This window comes from Halichondria panicea, chromosome 8, assembly GCF_963675165.1.
Source record: "Halichondria panicea chromosome 8, odHalPani1.1, whole genome shotgun sequence".
Classification (NCBI taxonomy): Eukaryota; Metazoa; Porifera; class Demospongiae; order Suberitida; family Halichondriidae; genus Halichondria; species Halichondria panicea.
The window spans coordinates 310041-331848 of record NC_087384.1 but is presented as its reverse complement, the minus strand read 5'-3'; the positions used below and the strand labels follow the sequence as shown (position 1 = coordinate 331848).

At 42.5% G+C, this 21808-nt stretch overlaps 4 protein-coding genes and 1 non-coding gene across 5 annotated transcripts in view; 4 read left to right on the top strand and 1 right to left on the bottom strand.

The window, feature by feature from the left end:
- The first annotated feature begins 13 nt into the window (after positions 1 to 13).
- LOC135339532 (uncharacterized) lies at positions 14 to 2426 on the top strand. The gene is made up of 4 exons (XM_064535667.1): positions 14 to 383; positions 621 to 1043; positions 1707 to 1993; positions 2255 to 2426. The coding sequence occupies exons 1-4, from the start codon at positions 104 to 106 to the stop codon at positions 2309 to 2311; spliced, it is 1047 nt and encodes a 348-aa protein (XP_064391737.1). The 5' UTR covers positions 14 to 103; the 3' UTR covers positions 2312 to 2426.
- A 136-nt stretch (positions 2427 to 2562) lies between these two features.
- On the top strand, positions 2563 to 9474 carry LOC135339524 (SH3 and PX domain-containing protein 2A-like). The gene is made up of 16 exons (XM_064535654.1): positions 2563 to 2738; positions 3078 to 3164; positions 3325 to 3584; positions 3928 to 3968; positions 4086 to 4217; positions 4644 to 4769; positions 5064 to 5184; positions 5854 to 5935; positions 6035 to 6096; positions 6229 to 6398; positions 6660 to 6891; positions 7263 to 7471; positions 7923 to 8075; positions 8327 to 8479; positions 8731 to 8904; positions 9147 to 9474. Exons 1-16 carry the CDS (start codon positions 2652 to 2654, stop codon positions 9293 to 9295), a joined length of 2238 nt encoding a protein of 745 aa, XP_064391724.1. The 5' UTR covers positions 2563 to 2651; the 3' UTR covers positions 9296 to 9474.
- Positions 9475 to 9512: 38 nt separating this feature from the next.
- Positions 9513 to 10583, bottom strand: LOC135339533 (aspartate beta-hydroxylase domain-containing protein 2-like). The gene has a single exon (XM_064535668.1). It carries the CDS (start codon positions 10575 to 10577, stop codon positions 9570 to 9572), a length of 1008 nt encoding a protein of 335 aa, XP_064391738.1. The 5' UTR covers positions 10578 to 10583; the 3' UTR covers positions 9513 to 9569.
- A 96-nt stretch (positions 10584 to 10679) lies between these two features.
- LOC135339521 (dynein axonemal heavy chain 10-like) overlaps positions 10680 to 21808 on the top strand; it is a 36546-nt gene continuing 25417 nt past the window's right edge. The window contains exons 1-23 of the mRNA XM_064535651.1: positions 10680 to 10995; positions 11245 to 11372; positions 11552 to 11801; positions 12042 to 12187; positions 13085 to 13698; positions 13885 to 14083; positions 14517 to 14665; positions 14855 to 15248; positions 15509 to 15725; positions 15904 to 16118; positions 16366 to 16479; positions 16573 to 16713; positions 16779 to 16967; positions 17062 to 17222; positions 17373 to 17604; positions 17917 to 18171; positions 18782 to 19057; positions 19185 to 19287; positions 19400 to 19578; positions 19890 to 20101; positions 20384 to 20593; positions 20935 to 21115; positions 21425 to 21781. Of these exons, the coding sequence (XP_064391721.1) occupies positions 10776 to 10995; positions 11245 to 11372; positions 11552 to 11801; positions 12042 to 12187; positions 13085 to 13698; positions 13885 to 14083; positions 14517 to 14665; positions 14855 to 15248; positions 15509 to 15725; positions 15904 to 16118; positions 16366 to 16479; positions 16573 to 16713; positions 16779 to 16967; positions 17062 to 17222; positions 17373 to 17604; positions 17917 to 18171; positions 18782 to 19057; positions 19185 to 19287; positions 19400 to 19578; positions 19890 to 20101; positions 20384 to 20593; positions 20935 to 21115; positions 21425 to 21781 (5142 nt within the window). The 5' untranslated portion in view covers positions 10680 to 10775. The remainder of the gene's footprint in view (positions 10996 to 11244; positions 11373 to 11551; positions 11802 to 12041; positions 12188 to 13084; positions 13699 to 13884; positions 14084 to 14516; positions 14666 to 14854; positions 15249 to 15508; positions 15726 to 15903; positions 16119 to 16365; positions 16480 to 16572; positions 16714 to 16778; positions 16968 to 17061; positions 17223 to 17372; positions 17605 to 17916; positions 18172 to 18781; positions 19058 to 19184; positions 19288 to 19399; positions 19579 to 19889; positions 20102 to 20383; positions 20594 to 20934; positions 21116 to 21424; positions 21782 to 21808) is intronic.
- On the top strand, positions 16259 to 16340 carry Trnas-aga (transfer RNA serine (anticodon AGA)). Its single transcript has one exon. It is a non-coding gene; the product is annotated as a tRNA-Ser (tRNA).

Sequence of the window (21808 nt, the reverse complement as noted above, 5' to 3'; positions counted from 1 at the left end):
CTGATCCAATCATTATCCAAGAACGACCCTTTACCAGCCCAAGAAGCTCTACACATACCTTGTACCTCTGTACTGTTCTGTCTTCTAACTCACTGAAAGCTCTATGAAGGATCTCGACTGTACACAGAGCGCCCTGCAGTTGGAGTGCGGGCCAGTACAACCGGCCCAGGCACTTGGAGGAAAATGTGTGGGGCTTCTCAAAAAGCTCATGAGATTTGTCGTGTTGTCCCCCCAAAGAGTCGTGGAATGGGCACAATCCTTCACTCTTGTTACATTTTGTACCGTGATGTTTCTAATAGCAATGCAGATGATTGCCATGCTGTCATTCTTGGACATTAAATCAATGTGCTTGAGCACTAGGGGTGTGACTGAGAAAATGCAAGGTCAGCAATGTTTAACTAAGTATTCGAACTCGTAAGACTACAAGATCAATGGTATTACTTACATTAAACATTTAATGGGACTTCGTATGCCAAAACATTTCCCACACGGCAGGAGGGTTCTGTTGATTTTGAAATAGAATTTAATTAGCCTCAGTACTTGTTGACATCTATATTTGATATTTGTTTGTAAGTAATCTCCGGTGTTGGTTACATTATACTAATCTTTTCGTCCCCCAGTGTATCGTCTCTTCACGTACAGCCATTTCCATTCCTCCCTCCCACACATGTTATTAAACATCGTCTTCCTGAGCTCTTTCTCCAAAACCATCGAGAGAAATTTAGGAAGTTATTATCTCTTTAACGTAATGATGATATTTGGAACTTCATGTGCCGTCATTCAAATGCTGTTGGAGTTCTTTATTTCCTTTTTCTATCCTCCAGTCCTGGACGACTGTATTAGCGGTTATTCTGGTATACTGTTTGGTGTGTTAATATTAGCCCTGAGTGTGACCGTGAATAAAGAGAAAATATCCCATAATTGCTGTGGTTACGTACCCCGTGGTTTGTACCCCCTCGTGATATTGCTCGTGATTCAGGTGGTAACAACGGAGCAGATCTCAATCATTGCTAACTTGGCTGGAATCATCACTGGCTATGCTTGTATCCTTGAGTACACATGCATATGTGTTTATTAATACCAAGAGTATATCAAGTATATCTTAATACCCTCCTGTTAATACCCTTAACTCATCATAAAAATAGTTATTGTAATGATTAAAAATGAATACCCTTAGTTACGTACACGCATGCGGTTGCCCCCCCCCCCCTCTCGTAGATGGTTTATTGTTTATATTTATTGATTTTCAGTATGTGAACTGGTTGTGTTGTTAATACCTGTTTCACTGTTGTCACGATTTCTAAGTATAAACACTTGAGTGGATTCATTAAGGAATGTCTCATCATACAGGTGTTGCTGTTCAATGATAAATTCCTGTGTCGACATTTCCGTTATCGTATTTTCATGAACACAGATGCCCTAGGTTTTTGTCCTTATCCGATGTTTTTCCGTGAAAAGTTGTACTTTTATACTAAATTAAGTTGTATATTGCTGTTTGGATTCTAAAAAGCAAAATTATGCACTTCCACAATCAATCTCGATCTAATATAGTTAGCGTCACTTCTGATGGCTGCTGTTGTTGCATACAATGCCGTGTGTATCAGAGCACTTAACCCTTGAGCTACTCTATTATGTGTATCAGAGCACTTAACCCTTGGGCTACTCTATTACGTGCAATGCAATCTCCTTGACTCACCTCTGTTCAGATAAAAACGATTTGCTTAATTTTGTCAAGCTCACTCCAAACATGATATTCAACCTTGAGCACTCTGAGCTCTGTCACATGTTCAACACTCTCCCTGGCTTTGTATCCTACCCTAGGGACAGGCTCGTACTGGAGGAGAGAAGCACACGACAAGTCAGGGCGGCTAAAACTCGTGCAAAAAAAGAGCCCCCTCCAGCGAAAGGAAACCAGTCCAACGGCGTCTCCTCCACTACTAAAGGAGAGGGAGCTAACGTACCTCAACAGCAATCTACCTCTCTGACCATTACCGTGAGCTAATGTTATGGGTTCCTTTTTTATCGTGTGATTGTGTTAATGTGTTATTGAGTGTTTGCCATTTGTAGGCAATTGGCGGGTAATTGGTGGGAAATAGTGCGTACATTAATCTAAAGTGCATTTGTGCATTATTGATAGGGTTCGTGAGATAGTTTAATTAGTGGCATTTCTCATTGTAATAACTGAGACTGAAAGTGGGCCCTGGGAAAACACCAAAGTTATTATATTGCTTGCAAAATGCATTCTTCTCTGCAGAATGGACCGTCTGCATCGTCTGGTCAAGACTCAAGAACTACAACTATTACCATGTGATCATGTGATGCTTTTTAGTTAATTATTTCTATGTTCCAATTTCATTATAGCGTACTGTAATTTGAGTAGTTCTGTTTTTCATGGTCCATTTGCGCGATTCATTCTTTGTCGTCAAGGTTACCGCATATGACAGGTTTGGTTCAGGGGAAATGTCATGTCACAAGATAACAATTTTTTATGACCTTGACCATTTTAAGGGAAATGAGGCACTTCCGGTGGAATGTCGCCATTTGTATATAAAGCTGAATTCTCAAGCTCAATCTAGTAATATAAACAACAAATCAACTGATAAGCTACAAGATACTTACATAGCAAATATCTCAAGAACAAGTGCAAGAAGATGTCTACAGTCGATGATCTCAAGGTTAGATACGTGGTGCAGGCCAAGCTGCTCGGCCAGGACAAGGAAGCTCGCAAGAATAAAAAGGTGAGGGGAAAATGGTCATGGTGCTGTATCTGCTTGATCTAGTTGCATGCTGTTTGTAGTTGACTATAACTGTAACATTTGTAGCTCTAGTTTGCATAGGTTTCTCGGATGTTTCATTTTTGCCTGCTGCCTGCTTTATTTGTGTTTGTGGGTGAAGCTGCACTAGACAGTATATAGCTTATTGTATAGTCTAGGTAGCTGGGGTTTCCATACATAGATATCCTGTATCATATAGTATTATGGAAAACACTAGCTTGTTGCTATACGCCTACTGGTACTCTATTATAGCATGTGTGTAGGTGGAGAACTATTAATATTTTAGTGTTCTTTGGTTTGCAGGAGAAGGAATATGCAATTGAGGTGACATTGTCAGACGAGAGCCAGTACACGATGTTCAGGACACTCAAGGACATGGCTGTCTTACAAGTAAGTTCTATAAAATTGACATTAGAATAAAGTTACAATGGTTCCCATCACTGTTTGCTTAGTCTTTATCTAGACATGTGGGAAACAAGCTATTAGCAAGACAAACAATTACTTTTAGTGATTGCTAATTGCACTTAACACGATTATTATCATTTTGCAGTCAAAGATCATTGCTCGATTTCCTGTCGAGGCCGGCTATTTCAAGAAGAGTGAGAGGGTGATTCCAGACTGTCCCCTCAAGCAAACTATATTTGGTATACAGAGAGCCATTAGCGATGATCGATCGTTCGAGAAGCTACTCAGTTCGTATATCAAAGAGATTCCCGGACTGCCTGCCTCCATTGTCAAGTGTGATCTTGTCAGCGAGTTCTTCTCCTTGAAAGCATCAGACATCTCTGTACCAGGATCACCTAAATCAAAGTAATTATAATAATAGCAAATTTGTTGCTTAGTAAATATTGAATACCGGAAAACTCTCCCAAAGTTTTGCAAATTGACTGGGTTGCTTCACCATACCAATTCAGTGGTGTATACACACACATACCTTTGATACAGTTCATAACACTATTCAATATCTACTTTATAAGGCTATCTCATTGCCAAACATCTGCTGGCTTGGCACAATTAAGGAGTGCTAACTACTGTAGATGCATCAAACCTTATACAGTCGTGTGTTTGTTGAATGCTCCATTGCTTGCAGCTGGCTGTAAGATGAATTATGAGTATATAATATTATTATGTACCTGTTAATTTGTCAATGCAGGCACAAGAGTAAAGGCAAAAAAAGCAACCGTGTTATTGCAAGTGAGTTTTCATTATAGTAAAGAAGTTCTATATGTAGCCACATGTGAGACTTCATATAATGATAACAAAGGTATAGTAACAAAGGTATAGCATTTCAATATCACACCACACCTTCAGATGAGGACTCAACCATCAGTGGTCCCGTGTCTCTCCGCTCCTATCTCTCTGTGGCCAACTACTCGGACAAGAAGACAAAGTTCAGCTTCCCCGAGGGAGCAATAGTTCAGGTCATGAAGAAAGATCCCGGCGGTAAGAGTACACCCACCACACACACATACCACTCTCGCTCGCAGACACACTTGAATTCTTATCCAATTAGCTATGGGGGAGGTGTCGATAGACCGTGACCATAATCTTATTATTCTCAATTGAATTAGCTACATGTCAGAGTACTCTGCTAAGAACTGTAAATGAATGTGGTTGAGCAAAGACTTTTTGCATTGCAAAATTTACAAATGCAGCTGCTTCCCCACAGAAGCCTCTCAGGTGCCTTGCTAGTAAACACTGTTGGCTTTGATACCAGCCTACTGTGTGTTCTAGAGGAATGGTTGACTGGTGCATACTATCAATATTATCTCATTGCTACTGGTTCTGATCTCATTTGCTAGCTAATAATAACATGCCCTAATATATACGAGCCTCACACACTTTACACACTTGTCACACCCCTCACAGGTTGGTGGATGGTGGACAATGGCGGGTCCATTGGGTGGGCTCCTGCCTCTTTCCTTGTGCCAGTTGACCCGGAGGACCTTCAGAGCGAGGCACAGGAGAACGAGAGACTTATAGCCCCAGAAAGACGTGAGTGTGGTGTGGAGTGTGTGGGTGTGTGGTGTGGGGGGGATGGGGCATAATTGCTACAGGGTCTATATCATATGACTATAATAATTTCCTACTGGAGCAAATGGTGACTTTACTCTTAGCAAATGAGTTTGCTCCGTAGTGAGTACTACCTTCCTGGACTTTGTCTGTAAGATATGATCATGACAATATGGAAGGGACTAGCTTCAATAATGCATGTGCATAAAATAACAACAACGATGATATATTGTATGTCATGTGACTTCCGTCCGTCATTATTATACTCCATTGCAGAGGGGGCACGGTACATTAGTATCTCCAAATACCAATCCTCTCGAGAAGATGAGCTCAGTTTTGTTCGAGGGGCTGTCGTGAAGGTGATTAAGAAACACGTGGACGGGTGGTGGTTAGTCAGGTGAGGAAATAGTGACAATAATGACAAACTGACTTGCATACTTTTGATAACTAAGTAAGCTAATAATTTATGCTCGCCCGTTAAAAACCAAGAATTAATATTGTGTATGAGATTTGAGCCGACATGTGCTGTAAGGGGGTATATTTTTAAACCCAAGAGTTTATACTCTCCCTGTCCAAGTGATGTTCTCTCACGGTCTACGTACACACAGCAAAGGTCATATCCTATTAAAAAAAATCTCCTTCCTATCTAAAGGAAGTAAGTATAATGCTGCATGCATGGCTGCGTGTCCTAGCTCTCAAACCCCCTCCCCCTGTCAAAGTTCATGCAACAGGTGGCCTTGTAGGAGTACACACATTGACAGGCTTCAGCCAAAAACATCCCATTCTCAACAATGTGTGTGCATGATCAAACCACCTCCTTTGCCAAATGAAACTTGACCACACACCACACACACAGCCGTGCCATGGAAACCCACACTTGTATGAATTAAGGAAGTTAAGCAATTAGTGAGATATGTAACTGCATGAACATGGCAAAACGTTCTTGGAAGTCATTCCCAAAATGGTTTTGTGAGAAAACTTACAATTTGATGTACATGTGTACATTTAAGGTTATAACTATAGCAAAACTGCACATGACTGTACTTGTATGTCTGTGTGCATGCAGGTATAATGGTGGTGAGGGATATGTGCCTGGGGCTATGTTCAAGAGGTTTGACAAGAGGCAGGCCACTGTCTACGTCAAGAAGGTGAGTACACACACACAGATACAACACCTTGCTTGTATGAGTACACACACACATACAGCACGCTGCTTGTATTTCAAATAATGATATTTTTGTGGGCAGATTCGCAGGAATTTCGTCAGCAGAAAGAGTACGAGAATTGTTCCTACAATTAAGCCGAAGTGGTAAGCTCGATTACATTGTTTTTATAGGCCCACACATAATATTTGTACTCTTTATACCAAACATTTTTAGCTAATAGTTTTACCCAGAATGTACTGCATTGTTCAACTTCTCTGTCTTCTCGTGGTACACAGGTTGGGGTCTGGTGATCGTACCACTCGTAGATATGGACAAGCAAAGGACCCGGAGAAGCAATCTCTCACACTTTACCAAGCCATGGCTGCGTTTGAGGGATCTGCTGAGAGATTTGAGCTGACACTCAGCAAGAATGACTCAGTCAAGGTCGTGGACAAGAAAGATCACGGTATGTACATGTATGATGTATGATGTATGCATGCATTCATTGTGTATTACAAGCCTGAGTGATACACTGCTGCATTGACACTGTGTGCGTGCATAATCTTCAACATTATTTCCAACTATGGTATTTAATTTGAGGGCTAGGTGACATCACGCCTTCATTGCATATACATGTAGTGTTTAGCAATTACCTGACTTAGCGTGTTAACATACATACATTCAAAACCAATCCTAATCACAGTCCTCCCTCCCTCCCTCCCTCTAGGCTGGTGGTATGGTGAGGACCAACACGGTCGCTCTGGCTGGGTTCCTGCTACATTCCTACGACCCATACTGGACGATAGGGCAGGGTCTAATTGCGGGATTGACAAGGTTGTTGGGACCCAGATGGCGGTGGTTCGAGGACACAGGGCAGGGCAAAAAGACGAGCTCAGTGTGAGGAGAGGGGAGACAGTCGAGCTGCTCAGTGTCAGCTGTGATGGGTGGTGGATGGTCAGGTGAGAGCTAGGGCAACAAGTACATGTTTAGATGGAGTGAGTACTACCTTACATTGTGTGTGGTGGAAGGTTTTACATATGACCTATTATCCTGCTCCTCACAGATGTGGTACCTCCTCTGAACCTTAATTACCTTAATTGGCTATCTTAGTGTGTATGTGGCTTAAGCCGTGCAGTTGTATGTACTAGCTTACATAGAACTGCAGGAGGGTACAAATGATCTCACGCACACAATACACTTATTATAGCGGTACAACTATATCACATAATGACATTATAGTGTGTCTACGTGTACAGTTATAATTATGTCTGGTAAATACATTGTTTCTAAAGTTTAAACGTGTGTATGATAAATAACTCGTTCTCTACAGGAACAACGATACTAGAGGTCAAGGTTTAATCCCCTCCCTGTGCCTCACTCAAGAGGAGGGGCTTGATGATCTCACAGAGGAAGGGGAATCCCCTGAACCCCTGGAGTCACGCTCTGAACCACTACTGGGTATGAGTGAGAGTGACGACGCCTTTGCAGTTGCTGACTCCTCATCTCAGAGCACTATTGGACTCGAGAAATGGAAGGACGGTGAGAAATTCAGTAACAGTATAATTATAATATGAGTGTGTACATTTGTCAAATGAGCATGGACTGCTCATAGCAGGATTGTTGTGTGTGCAGTGCTAGTGCAAAAGTGCTAGTGCAAAAGTGGTAGCATTATTCACTACCTGTTATTGTAAGAGCTAGCTATGAATATGGTTTGAAATGCCTACCTGTCTACTTCCTCAAAGACTCAAGCACTTTCTGTCTGCCATGTATAGCAATGAAGCAACTCATGCGCTTACCACAATTTGTAAACGAAACGAAAGCACTTAATACATGTCTTAAGGCTAGCTACAGTTCACTTTGACACTAGTTGTCATACACATAACGTTGGGGTGTTGTAATCTAAACAGTATTGACCTGTGTCAGTGGTACCCCATAAATAACTGTGTCAGTGGTACCCTATAAATACTAACACTGCTCCTCCCAACCCCAGAGTCTGGCTCACTAGAGGATCTAGATGAGGCTGGTGAGGAGATGGACCTGGAGGGATGTTATATGGCAACTGAGGACTACCTTAAACAAGACGTGGACGAGCTTGATCTGTACGAGGGACAAATTGTGTGTGTCATCGACGATTCTGATGACGGTGAGATAACGATCTATACGGCTTATAGAACTAATTAATTATGACTAACAAACAGACTACATATATATAACTATGCATTAAGAGTATATTATTATTATTATAAGAGCACTGAGCACTGCATGTATCTGACCCTGCTTTTCCACAATGTATTCAACATCATTCTTTGTATACTGTACATTGTACGTACAACCGTACAACTGATAGTAAGTGTGTACAAGTTGTCATATCCTCCTCTGTTGGTTGGTTTCCAGATGTGTGGTATGTGAACTGTGATGGCAAGGAAGGATGGGTCCCTGCAGACATTCTTAAAGAGTACGCAGACGATGATCTGCCTGTGTCAGGAGACACTACTCCTGGCTCTCAGCTCAGCTCCAACCCTGTGTCCAGTGATGAGTCAGAGGAAGGTGTGTGAGGCTATGAGGCAGTGTATGGGGGCGGTGTGGGGGCTGTGTGTGGGTGGGGGCTTCTGTGAGGCGGTGTGGGGGCGGTGTGTGGGTGGGGGCTTCTATGAGGTGTGAGGCTGTGTATGGGGGCGGTGTGGGTGGATTGTGTGAGGCTGTATGTGGGTGGGGGGGCTTCAAATGTGGCTTTCCCAATACAAAGACTTTTTTGCATATCTGCATAGTTTGTAATGTCTCGCTCCTATTATATGCAGACTCTAGACGTATCTCAGTCTCCCCTAGTCTCAGTCGTCATAGGGCCATGAGACGTAACCCCTCCCACCAGGACTCACCACCACCAAGTCACCTAAAGGCAGCCACCAAGGGCTTGAACCGGAATGTCAGTACTGACACCAGTAATTCCAGCGGCAATAGCAGCAACCATTCAAGTGAGTGTACAGTACAGTACCATGCACAGGGAGCTAGCTTCATTATGTATCACTAGAGAATTATCATACCTTGTTAGGAGCTGTGAATACTTGAGCTAGCAGTACATGCAAGCACTTGCTATAATTATTTAACAAACTATACGTGTGTGTGTGCATGGCTGATATTATGCAGTAAACTGGGCACTGCTATATTGCTCCTTGCTATTGTATCGTGTGTGACCCCTCCCCCCTCCCCCGTATAGATGTCGTGATAATGGTGGACAACAAGAGCTTGGCAGAGCTGGAGAGAGAGTCGGCTGAGGCAGAGCGCAATGTGGAGGAGGCACGACAGTTAGCGTTGCAGCTCAAGAGAAAAGTGGCGTACGCTCGTAGTGCCACTGGGTCCCCCTAGACTGTGCAAAACTATTCATTTGTGTTATTCCATTCAGTATACCGTGTGTTGTGTGCTTTTTTTTAGTGTTTTAATTTTCTGTGCCGTGGCAGTTTTATGTTATTATAATTATGTCATCAGTAATGTGACATGTCAGCTTTTATACCATATGCAATGCAATCGTTTAATTATTAATCAAATTCATAAATAGCTACAGATTAAATTGCATGACTGGACGTATCGTATATAAATTATTATTATTATTATTATTCGTGAGCATATATAGTAATTATGACTAAAATGAATCAGAATAACAATGTCTTAACATATCAATTTCATTAGTTCTCAATTCTGGATGCCAAATATCGAGTATCAGGACCACACGAGGCTCCACCCCTGACCCCGCCCCCTCATACCACACACTGTGCACACACGAATCGTCAAATACCAGTAGCTCTCCCCTCGTCCATTCTCTGGTCTCCGTGGCAACTCGAACCTTAAATCCCGAGGGGGCTATTAACGGAAGGTGACATCTAAGTCTGAAGTTACACGGTCCAGTGTGTGGCTCAATCACACTATTGGAGTGCAGCACTGAGAACATAGTGTTACCATAGACACAGCCGTGCATGAATGTTTGTATTGACTCCACAATTCGTACTGTATCCGAGCAATTGACACAATTATCGACAACCTTGTTTCCTTGATTGAAGATCGGATAAATTCTCCACTTCCCAGTGGGTGTGTTGTTCAATTTCCATCCTTGCTCGGTTGAGTTGACCGTTTTATAGTCCTCCAGCACTCGATTGAAGACAGCTGTTGTGAAAATACTCTTAATTTGTACGATTGTGTGTGGATTCCAGAATGGCCTTCTCGTGAGGTCAGGAACTGTCCAGATGTGTGGATGTTGAGTTTCATTGCTGAGTTTATAGCCAGAGAACTCGTACACTGAGGCGAGAATGTTTGGTTTGTCAGCAAGACTTGAGATGGCGTCCAATATTCGTGGATATTCTTCTGCTAGAACTTGATTGGGATTCGCTGCTGCACATCGATACTTTGTTATGTATTGGAGACATCTCTCTTTTAGAGTATTGGTGATGACTTGATCGCTTTCTTTGCTTTGCCTGCATCTTACACAGTTGGGTGAATCACACAGTGATGGATCCTTTACAGTGGAATACGATCGTTTGAATAGTAGTGCTACCAGTATCAAGCCTCCAATGATAGATATGACCAGTGAAACTCCACTAAAAGGCCACTCAGAAGATAATAGGTCTTCCATCAGGAAGGGGTATTTCATGTACATGTACAAATTAATCATGTAAATACAGGAAGTAAGCTTAGCCGCCCACGCAAACCAAAGTAAGGAAGTGGGCGTACCTAGACAACACTATCAATGAATACAATCTCTACATGTAGTTGCTTAGCGATCAAGTATGTGCAAGAGCAAGCGGCTTTGATGTCCTTCTGAAGTTGCTTCTGGCTCTCAAAGCAAAGCAAGGCTATGGAGGACAAGCGTGTACTGTGGATGAAGGAGCTCACCTATGCTGCTCTTGGGTTGACTGATCACTCTTTGTTTGAGACATTGCTGACCAGAGAAGATGAAAGATATGGGAAGGAGTTGGTCTCTAAATTGAATAGCCCAGTAGAAGGCAAATACTCTTCTGCTCTGATAGTGTATCCTCTAGAGCATGACGTAGAAGTTGAGATGGAGGAACTGGAGGGTAAGGAGTCACATTGGTATTCTACATGTACCATGCGTACATACTTTGTACTTTGTACGTAGGTGTTTCTAGGCTCTGTACATCATCACAGTCATTTATACGCTGTGTCAAGTTGTCATTATTTTAGCAAGCTTACGTACTAGTACCAAGTGTGCCATGTGGAGCTTAGATAGCTAGCTTAGATAGCTAGCCCCTCCCCTTTGTATTGTGCTAAGCCACAACTCGTATGTCTGTGTTCTTCACTTGTAGAGGAGCTGATAGAGCAACTTGTGGAGCAGGCTGAACAGTTCGAGGGAGGCGAACAGAGCTCAGTCGAAGAAGAGGAGCAGAGTAAAGACGATGAGACTCGTAGCCAGACCAAGAAGGTTCTGAAGAAAGTAAGCACATTGGATGGTGTCTAGTTGTAGTTACGTTCTGTACATGTACACATTTGCTTGACCTAAATTGTTTATCTGACCATGAGCACAAATAGCTACACTACTGTACACAATGTACTAAGTAAGCTTTATAGCGCCGTTTATCACAAAAAACTAAACGATTTTTCATTTACTTACAGAAAATGGTTAAGAAGGTAGTGAGGAAGACAGAGCTCTTTCTCTGCTACAAGCACCTACCTGAGGACATATCCACAGTGGGCTTCTACTTTGTACGCATGGGGCAAGAAGCAGTGCCCATTCCCTCAAGCCTAGAGGCTGCTAACGCCACCCTCCCACTGTGCTTTGAGGTAGGGACCATCTCATGCAAGCCTCTCAATTCCCTCAAGAAGCTACTCAATCAGATCTACATTCCCATGCTCATGCTGGCAGGTCAGTACCTCTGTAGGCAATCGTAGTGGTATTCTAAACAGTACTATGAACTGCAGGAGTTATGTCTCTAATACTTGATGGAGCATGTCTGCAAACCTACTTGACTGTACCATTTTTGACTGTAATTATAGTCACAGTCTGGCCTTAGGCTACATCTACGTATACATAATATTATACCTCAAGTCGTGTAATAGCTAGAATGTGTACATAAAGAAATCATTTTGTTGGTTGTTTCCCTAGGTCAGCAGAGTTGTGAGGATGATATTGAAGCATCTAGCTGCTCGGGTGAGAGTCAATCCCTCAGTGAACTAGAGCTGGCCAAGTCAGACTCACGTCTCATGATGAGGGATGAACTGCTTATCAATGTGCAGAAATTTTCAATTCAAGTAAGCAAAACTGTGAAATCATTTAGAATCGTCATAATTGGTTGTAAAGTCTATTTGTGTTGAGTTTGACCTTCATAAAGTTGTCATAACTTTGTCATACTTCAAAGTTTCATATACCATTGGATTCCTTGTTAAAAAGCGCTTCTATCTATACTGTAGAAACTGGATTATTCGCGCATGCGCTTTTAGGGTCAATAGCAGAGCTCTATACGCTTATATTCGAGAATGCGCCTATAATGCAGTCATTTTGAGCCCCACCCAGCAACCGGATGTCTCTGTGATGAGAGCTGGCTAGAAAGTGTGCCAGCAGGCAATTCTAACTGAATCTATATCATACTATTATGTTACAGTTCATTTTACAGTTCATTTCCATCATTTAAATTCATATTATAAAAACAGTCATATTGACCAGGAACTTGACCTCATCCATGTCTCACATTCTCTCAGCATGATCAGACAAGGTAACAGCATGCCCAGAGAGTCCTTACAGATGGATATCACCAGCTATATAGCTATCCTGCACTGTACAAGCTAGCTAACGATAAATATGAATCAATTCTAACATTTCACTAATAACCTTCGCATAATTGGAAAAGCGCTTCAATTCGAGTATAAAAAGCCTGCAGTTGAGCATGCGCTTAAAATAAAGATACGCTTATAATCGAGTAAGCGCTAATAATCCAGTTTCTACGGTATGCTGTAGGTAAGCTCCAACCAGCTAAAAGTCGGCATTTTCCATGTAGAAGTCCTAGGCATACTTGACAACCACAAGAAGCATAAATGAAGCCATAATTGACCACATAACTTCTGGGGCCGAACTCAACACAAATAGACTTTAGTATGTATAATTATATTTCCAAAATGGCACAAATTTCATTATAATTTTTTTCCTTTCAGGTTCATCGTACCATACAGCAGATAGAGGGTGAGGTCAAGTTAGAGATGCCCCCTGGTGTGACCCTTGGAGAGGAAGACCCTTCAATTATAGCCCGTAATCGAACCCTCGTCAATAAACTGAACACGGCCCTGGAAAGCTGGGCAAGAATACTCTCAACCACGGTAGATGAGCAGCTACACAAGCAGCCGCAAGGACAAGGACCACTAGCTGAGATAGACTTCTGGAGGGAGAGAAACTCTGCTCTTAGCGCTCTTTACGAGCAACTCAAAATGACTGAGATTCAAACGGCACTAATCGTATTGAAAATTGCAGGGGTTCCCTCCTACTCTAATTTCGAGTATCATCGCTCTGAACTGAACAAGTACTACCTCGAGGCTAAAGACAATGTCAGGTTTTTGGGAACTCTAGAGAGGCACTTCAAGAACCTTGCACATGGAGCAAACTTTGCCATTATTCTCGACACTCTGCCTGCTATGCTGAATGCACTACGAATGGTGTGGGTCATCTCACGACACTATAATACTGATGATCGTATGGTGCCCCTCATGGGACGGATCTCCTGGGAGCTGTGTCAGAGAGTTGCTAGAGTCGTCAATGTTAGAACCATCTTCAAGTAAGGGTCAAGTTTACTGCTACACGTTGTAATAATTATTGTTGATGAAAGTAGAAAATGTAGTTGTCCTTAAAGCTTTCAATTATGTGTTGTCATATTAATTAAAGTGGATTGTACATATAAACCCCAGTATACTGCTGGCCCAGTCCAGTTGTGAAGTAGCTCTGTATTGATCCCTTCTTGCAGGAACTCCTTATCTGTGATCAAGGCCAGAGCCTCTGAGGGCTGTCGGTGTCTGGAGACATGGAAGACATCTTATCTAGACGTGAGGAAGAAGATAGAGCAGTCTGGGAGAGACACACGCTGGGAGTTTGATCAGAAGAAGTTGTTTGAGAGATCCAACTACATTGCTCAAGTCTGCAGTGATATCTACAATGTTGCTCAGGTACGCTTTACACAGTACGCGAATACTGTAGGAACATGTGCTTTGTAAGACATACAATTTTTGTCAGTACATGGCCATGAGGATGCATTCTGTTCACACACACACACACACCCACTACACACACACACACACACACACACTCCACACACACACACACATACACTCCACACACACACACACACACACACACACACACTCCACACACACACACACACTCCACACACACCACACACACACACACACACACACACACACACACTCCACACTCCACACACACACACACCCACACACACACCACACTCACACACACACACACACACACACACACACACACACACACTCCACACTCCACACACCCACTCCACACACACCACACTCACTTCTCTCTGGTGCATTCTGTTTCTGTATGTTTGATGAGATTTTGTTGCTCTAGACAATTGAAGAGTTCCACAATATATTTGGTCCTGAGATGAAGTCTGTGACTGGTGACCCTGAGAGGATAGAGAAGGTGTTGGAGCGAGTCAACAGTCTTGTACTAGACCTGGAGACCACACGTTTTGACCCCTACGACCCTGCCTGCAGGTACAGCACACAGTGTGACAGTTGCCTATTGAATTGTACATTGTACTGGTTGCAATATGCGAGCTAGTACATTCTTGCAACAATTTTTACAGAGGCAATTTCAGTGTAGCGCCACTCTTTCCAACAGTTTACCTTAAAGTACTATTCAGTTATATTGACCCCTAATACTGTACCATGCCCCCTATATAGACACGACTGGCGCAGTCTGATGAGCCGGTTCCAGCAAGAGGTGAAGCTGATAGAGGAAGAGGCCAACAGTTTCATCAATGAGTCTTTCCTGAGCCTACGCTCGGCCAAAGGGGCATTCGACATGCTACACAACTTTAAACGAATCCCTGCCCGTGATGCCATCAATGCCACAATGATGAGAAAATTCAACGAAATTCTGGCCACTTTTGAGAAAGAGGTTGACACTATCAATGATAGGTTCAAAGCCAACAAAGACTTTCCACCTAGCTCAAAGACACAGCCTCGAGTAGCTGGAGCCATCAGTTGGTCCAGGTCACTGTTCCAGAGGATTAAGCAGACAGTTCTCAGATTTCAAACGATGAAGGAACTCATTGACAGTGACGCAGGCAAAGCTGTGAGTATTCGTATTACGTGGTGCAACTTTTCGTGAACTACCCAATTAAATATTCGTACAACTCAGGATAGTGACGTTGAACCTATTGCAGAATAATCGCTGTTTTAATTTTTGGTCTAAAATATTTACCCCATACGAAAATAACCCACTATACAGTATATAATTATTAGTAATATGGCTATAATAAAAAGCTTAAAGACCATTTTCAGGGACAATTTTGGTGAAATAACTAATACTGTACTTGTGTGTGTTCACTGTAGGCTAGTAAGAAGTACTTGACCGTGGCTCGCTCCATTAAAAGCTACGAGGATGAGCTATACACTGACTGGATTGAAAGTGTTGAGGCCACTCTACCTGACCTGCTTAAGAAAACAGTGCTCTCCAAACCACCACCTCCAGTCTCTCACTCAAGCATAATGACTCCAGCCTCTGATTCTGCCTCTAGACCTGTGTCCAGAATAGAGCATTCGATATCAGGTATAGGACTGCATTATACATGTATGTAGTGTCATTGTGTGTGTGTGTGTGTGTGTTCAATGTACGTATGTACTTATAATGCTACTGTGTTAGGCATTCATGGTTTTAAAGTAGTTCTCATTATTAGCGTATTACTCCAATACACGTTGCATTGCTGCTTTGTTTCCATCGTACGTAGCTCTCCCAGACAACTGTGAGTTTGTGGTGAACTTTGCCCCTGAGTTGTCCCAAGTGATCTCTGAGGCCAAGTACCTTGAGAAGCTGGGTTTCCCTATACCAGACCTAGCCAGGAGTGTGGCTCTGCAGGAGGAGAAGTTCATTGCTTTTCAGGATGGCCTTAACCACGTGCTCCATCGCTACCACCATGTGCTGGCTTCTCTCACAGATGCTGAGGTATAATAAAATATTGTGCTTTTTTATAAATGGTGTATCATTCAGACTACCATCGTTATTGTCGTCTTCATATACAATGTGTGCTAGATTGATTGGATTTGATACGTCAGATTGGGTATATTACATTGCTAGAGTGTCCGGTAGTCGTGGCCGAGTGGTTAAGGCGATAGACTAGAAATCTATTGGGCTCTGCCCGCGCAGGTTCAAATCCTGCCGACTACGTATGTTTTTTTTGCCAATTTTTCAGTCTGAGCTGTTGGACGATCATGTGAAGAACCTGAGACGTGTTCTCACTCCAGGCAGTAAGAGACTCAACTGGAACTCCCTCGGAATACAAGAATATGTCACCAAGTGTGAACAGGTGAGTTAATTATACAACTAGGCAATTATACTTTTATCAACCTTAGTTTAATTGCTTACAATAAATACATATGTGGTGTCCCTCCCTATTCAGGCCATCACCAAGTTTGAGTCCCTGGCCAACCAAGTGCAGAAGAATGCAGAGGACATAGAGGAGAGGCTGGTTCTCATAGAGTCTGTGAGGCTAGTCAAACAATTTCCCCCTAAGCAAGGAGGGGACCTACCAGAAGCAAAGGTAAGATCAAATAATTAACCCTGCCCAGGATTGAACCGTTTTTGTTTCTGGTATACTGTATGCAGGAATACTTTGAGTTTCAAGAAGGTTATCGCTCTGGAGTGGTGGGCTCTCTGGTGCGCAAGTATCATGGTATAGCACCATTGCTGATCAAGGTGGAGGGGCTGGTCATCTTTACCAACACTGGGAGGTCTCTGAGACTAGCAAAGTATTATTCCTACTGGGAGAAAAGACTCTTCAATTCATTTGTGAAGGTGCAGCTTCTTCTCAAAATAATACTTAAATTGTTTCGCTGTACTAGTTGCTTATACAACAGTGTAATATGTGACTCTGTCTTTGTGTGAGCAGATGATGACCAACAATCTCAAGTACTACAATGCCCTCCTGCTCAGTGGGAAGCTGTTGTTCAAGGTTGAGGCTCTCCTCTCTGTGCCTGAGATTGTACTCCATCCTCATGGCAACGAACTCTTCAAACTCATTGTCAATGTTGTCAGGGATATCGTAGAAGGGTACGCATGTGTATACATGTACACGCATACATTGTAGGTCCATTTTGAGTTTTTATACTTACTATTTTCATAAAAATACAGTAGCTGTGCTTTAATTTAGCGTGGAGTACACTTAATTTGAGACTTGCATGTGCTGATCATTTTCCACAGTACGAAGCGGTTCTCTCGTTGGGAGAGAGGCTCTTGTGTCGAGTCCAAGCCTGTGCAAGTGCCAGGTCAAGATGAGCCGTATGTGTTCAGCTTCTTTACAGACGTGAGCAGACACCCGTCAGTGTTAGAGTTAGCTCAGGGAATTCAAGAGACTGTACGGGCGAGTATTGGAGAGCTAGCACGTCTGGCAAACTGGTGGAAGAAATATCGCTCCCTGTGGAAGCTACAGAGGGTGAGTGGGCGTGTGTGGTACCAACTGAACTTTGTTATTGTTATGTCAATTGCTGCAGTGAAACTTTGTTTAAATAGCGACGTATGTATACCTGTTTTTCATACTGGTCTTTTACTTATCGTTGAAGTTTTTTGCTGTAGTCCCTCCTTGTCTTATCTTTGTGAAGTAGTTGGTACATCTACTGTACATGTATATATATAGAGGTTAAATGTTTGAAAATCAGCACGAGTATTGCTTCCAATAGATGGAGGATATGTATGTTTAAAGGGTACCGATTTCATTCTATCCACGCAACCACACTTGTTTCTGTAGGATATTCTGTTGGAAAAGTTCTCTCAGAGACAGCCATCGTGTGTAACATACGAGGAGAAGATGCATGTGTACGCTAGCGTGGCAGTGGAGGTAGCTAGTCACCCCTCCACCAAAGAGGTTGAGTTTGCTCTGCTGGATATGGACCCCCTCTCCCGGGCTCTGCAGGAGAATGCTCGCTGCTGGGTCACCTCTCTCGGTAAACTACTCAACGATTCTGCAAGGGAGAGTCTCACTCAACTGGCCACCAAGATTGAGGTATGTGTGTGTGTGGGGGGGGGAGATACATATATGGGTCATTCCATATCAATTCAACGAAATTTAAAACGTGACGTCTTCAGAATTGCACGAAACTTGGTATATGTATGAGGAATGGTATGAAAACATCTCAGAAAAATGTTGGGTTTGTAAACAATATGGCTTCTGAGATTGAGTTAATTAAAAAATGCAGAAATTCCCCACTTTTAGAAACTGGCTGCTGTTTGTTGATGTTTTCATACCATTCCTCATACATATACCAAGTTTCGTGCAATTCTGAAGACGTCACGTTTTTCGTTGAATTGATATGGAATGACCCTATGGGATACGAAAAAATAAATAGAAGTTGTAATTTCAAGCACAGTATTTACATCAGTGATTGTACACAGTGCATGACTTGTATATTCCCAACAAAATAGAAACCATCTCTTTGCAACATTAATTGTCTCCTAGGTTACTGTGCATGTGATGTGTACATGTACTATACACCGCACATGCATGTACATGTACTATACACCGCACATGCATGTACATGTACTATACACCGCACATGCATGTACATGTATGTACACTGTTGTATGTCTTTGTCATATTCCACCCCCATCATTAGGGCCTCTCTGTTGACCTAACTCGAGAACCCAACACTCTGGAAGACCTCAAATTTGTACTAGGGGTGATAGCAAATATCCGGTCCATGTCCCTGGATGTGGAGATACAATACAGGGATATACAGGAGCGCTATCGAACTCTAGCCATGTACAAGATAGCAGTGTCCGAGGAGGAGCTCACAGGAGTGGAGAGCATCGAACAGAAGTGGCTAGACCTGTTTGCTCAGGCCAAGCATATTGATAGGAGCCTCGTCAAAGTCAAGAAAAAGTTTACCGTCGTAAGTATCCCCCCCTACACAAAATATACAACAGTATTGAAGTTTCAATGCTGTACAATATACCCTTATAGTACATTCATAATGTATGGATGGACCCAGTATTTAGCACAATGCTTGTGTCTCACAGATCACCAATGACCAAGTGTCGGGCTTTTCTCAAGAAGCTCAGAAATTCAACCAGATGTTCAAAGAGGAAGGACCAGCTTCTGTTGGTACTGACCTTGACAAAGGTACATACATGTAGATCTTTTTTAGTTTTGATATTGGTAGTGAAGCCTCCAGAAACAAGCTACGTTGTGATAAGGAGCTCGTTATTTATATTATTGTTTTTGCTGTGTGCAGGAGTTGTTTTGTTGAAGAAGTTCCAGGAGCTCTATGCTGAGCAGGAGAGCCAGAGACAAGAGCTGACAATGGCTGAGAAGTTGTTTGACTTGCCCATTACAATGTACTCTGACCTGGCAGAGGTGGACAAGGAGCTGAGGGATCTGGCCAAGGTGTACGAGCTGTACGTGGCACAGAGGGTGAGTCACATGACCTGTGTGTGTGTGGGTGTTTGGTTGGGTACTCTTTATAAACTCTATGAAATAGTTACGTAGATCCTACTTTTCATTGGCTAATTAGATAGCAACATTATAAAAATTATTGTATCCTCAAGCAATCTATATATTGTTACCAGGAACTACAGCTCATATATATATATGTACATGTACATAGCTCCCTGCTAAATACACTCAAGTGGGATCTAAAAAAAGAAGTATTGCTAACAAAGAAAGCCTTATACGCAATGCATGGTGAAGCAGTATCTGCCTACCTGGTACATACACACACTCAGATTGCACGTGAGGAATGGTCGGACACACTGTGGGCTGACCTCAACATAGTACAGTTAACTGAAGGTATTGAAGAGTTTGTGCGTCGTTTGAAGAAGTTTCCTAAAGAAGTCAAAGCCCTCGCCGTGTGTCAGCTGGTAGAGGAGAGGATGAGAGGATTCAAGGACTCCATCCCTCTCTTTGCTGACCTCAAGAATGATGGTCTCAGAGAAAGGTGAGTCTCAACTTAGATATGCTCCACGTATTTCCATTCTAAAAAATTAGTTGATTTCTCAACTATACGTAATTAAGAGAAGTATACTGTACTGTGTCTTGTTCCACTTGACTTCTTTATTCCTATACAAACAACTTACTTTATGCAATAATTAAAAGTTTTAACATACCTTGCCTTTATGATATGCCTACTGTGTCTGTTAGACTTTGTATTATATGCACATGTACAGTACAGTACTGCATTGATGCATGTGTCTCATGCAACACGTACCTCCTGCTTTAGGCACTGGCAGAAACTGATGGAAATGACTGGAAAGAACTTTGACATGAACCCAGAGACATTCACACTGGCCAACCTGTTTGCCATGGAGTTACATAACTTTGCTGACACCATCTCTGATATAGTGGGCTCTGCTAACAAGGAGCTGAGTATTGAGAAGAGTTTGGCTGAAGTGGTCTCCACGTGGCAAGGACAGAGATTCACAGTCCACAAGTGAGCACACTACTACAGTGTACATACATGTACAACATACGTGTACAAGTATCAAACCAAATGTCAGCCCAGCTTTGTAAACTGAGAATTTGCTTGTTTTTCTTTAAAATTCATATCATATGATTGAATCTAGGACCTCTTGCTCAAGAGCCGAACGCCTAACCATTGCACCATCCGACCTTTTGGTAGTGGCTATTTGAATCTAGGACCTCTTGCTCAAGAGCCGAACGCCTAACCATTGCACCATCCGACCTTTTGGTAGTGGCTATTAGTTTCATAAGTCCAGTGTATACACTGATCTAGCTGTATGAGGTACGTACATCTATCCCCTCTCCCTGTAGGTACATGAAGGGCACTCAGGAGCGTGGGTCAATCCTTGGTTCAGTGGATGAGATCGTGCTGACACTGGATGACAATGCCATGAACCTACAGAGCATGGCAGCCTCACGTTTTGTTGGGCCCTTTCTAGAGAAAGTGCAAAAATGGGAAAAGTCACTGTCCCACATCAGTGAAGTAGTCGAGGTAGGTTTTAATTAGTGCAATTACTCATCATATGAAGTGTACAATATTGTACACACACAATGTAATTTTCAAGCTTTAGAAAATCAGAAAATCGTTAAAATTGGACTATCAAAACTCTGTTTATAGAGCCTACTCTAGTACTCTAAAAGCACGGATTTGGTATAGATATTTTAGTTTCAGTGTTGTGAGTACTTTGCATGGCAAGCTACTGTACAATAATTATGTTATTTACCTCTCATACCCCCCCCCCCCCACACACACACACACACACACACACACACACACACACACACACACACACACACGCAGGTGTGGATGGTGGTCCAACGCAAGTGGATGTATCTCGAGTCCATCTTCATCGGTGGGGACATCAGGGCCCAGCTACCAGAGGAAGCAAAGAAATTTGACAATATCGACAAACTTTTCAAGAAAATTATGTCAGACACAAACAAAAACCCGCTTGTCCTAGATGCTTGCCATGCTCCGAACAGACTACAAGACTTAGAATCAATCAGCAGTGGTTTGGAGAAATGTCAAAAGAGCCTTAACGATTATCTTGACTCCAAAAGAAATGCCTTCCCTCGATTCTTCTTCATATCTGATGAAGAGCTGCTCTCTATACTAGGTAGCCACGAGTGCACCTGTGTACAGGAGCACATGATCAAGGTCAGTCTATATAATAGTGTGTACCGT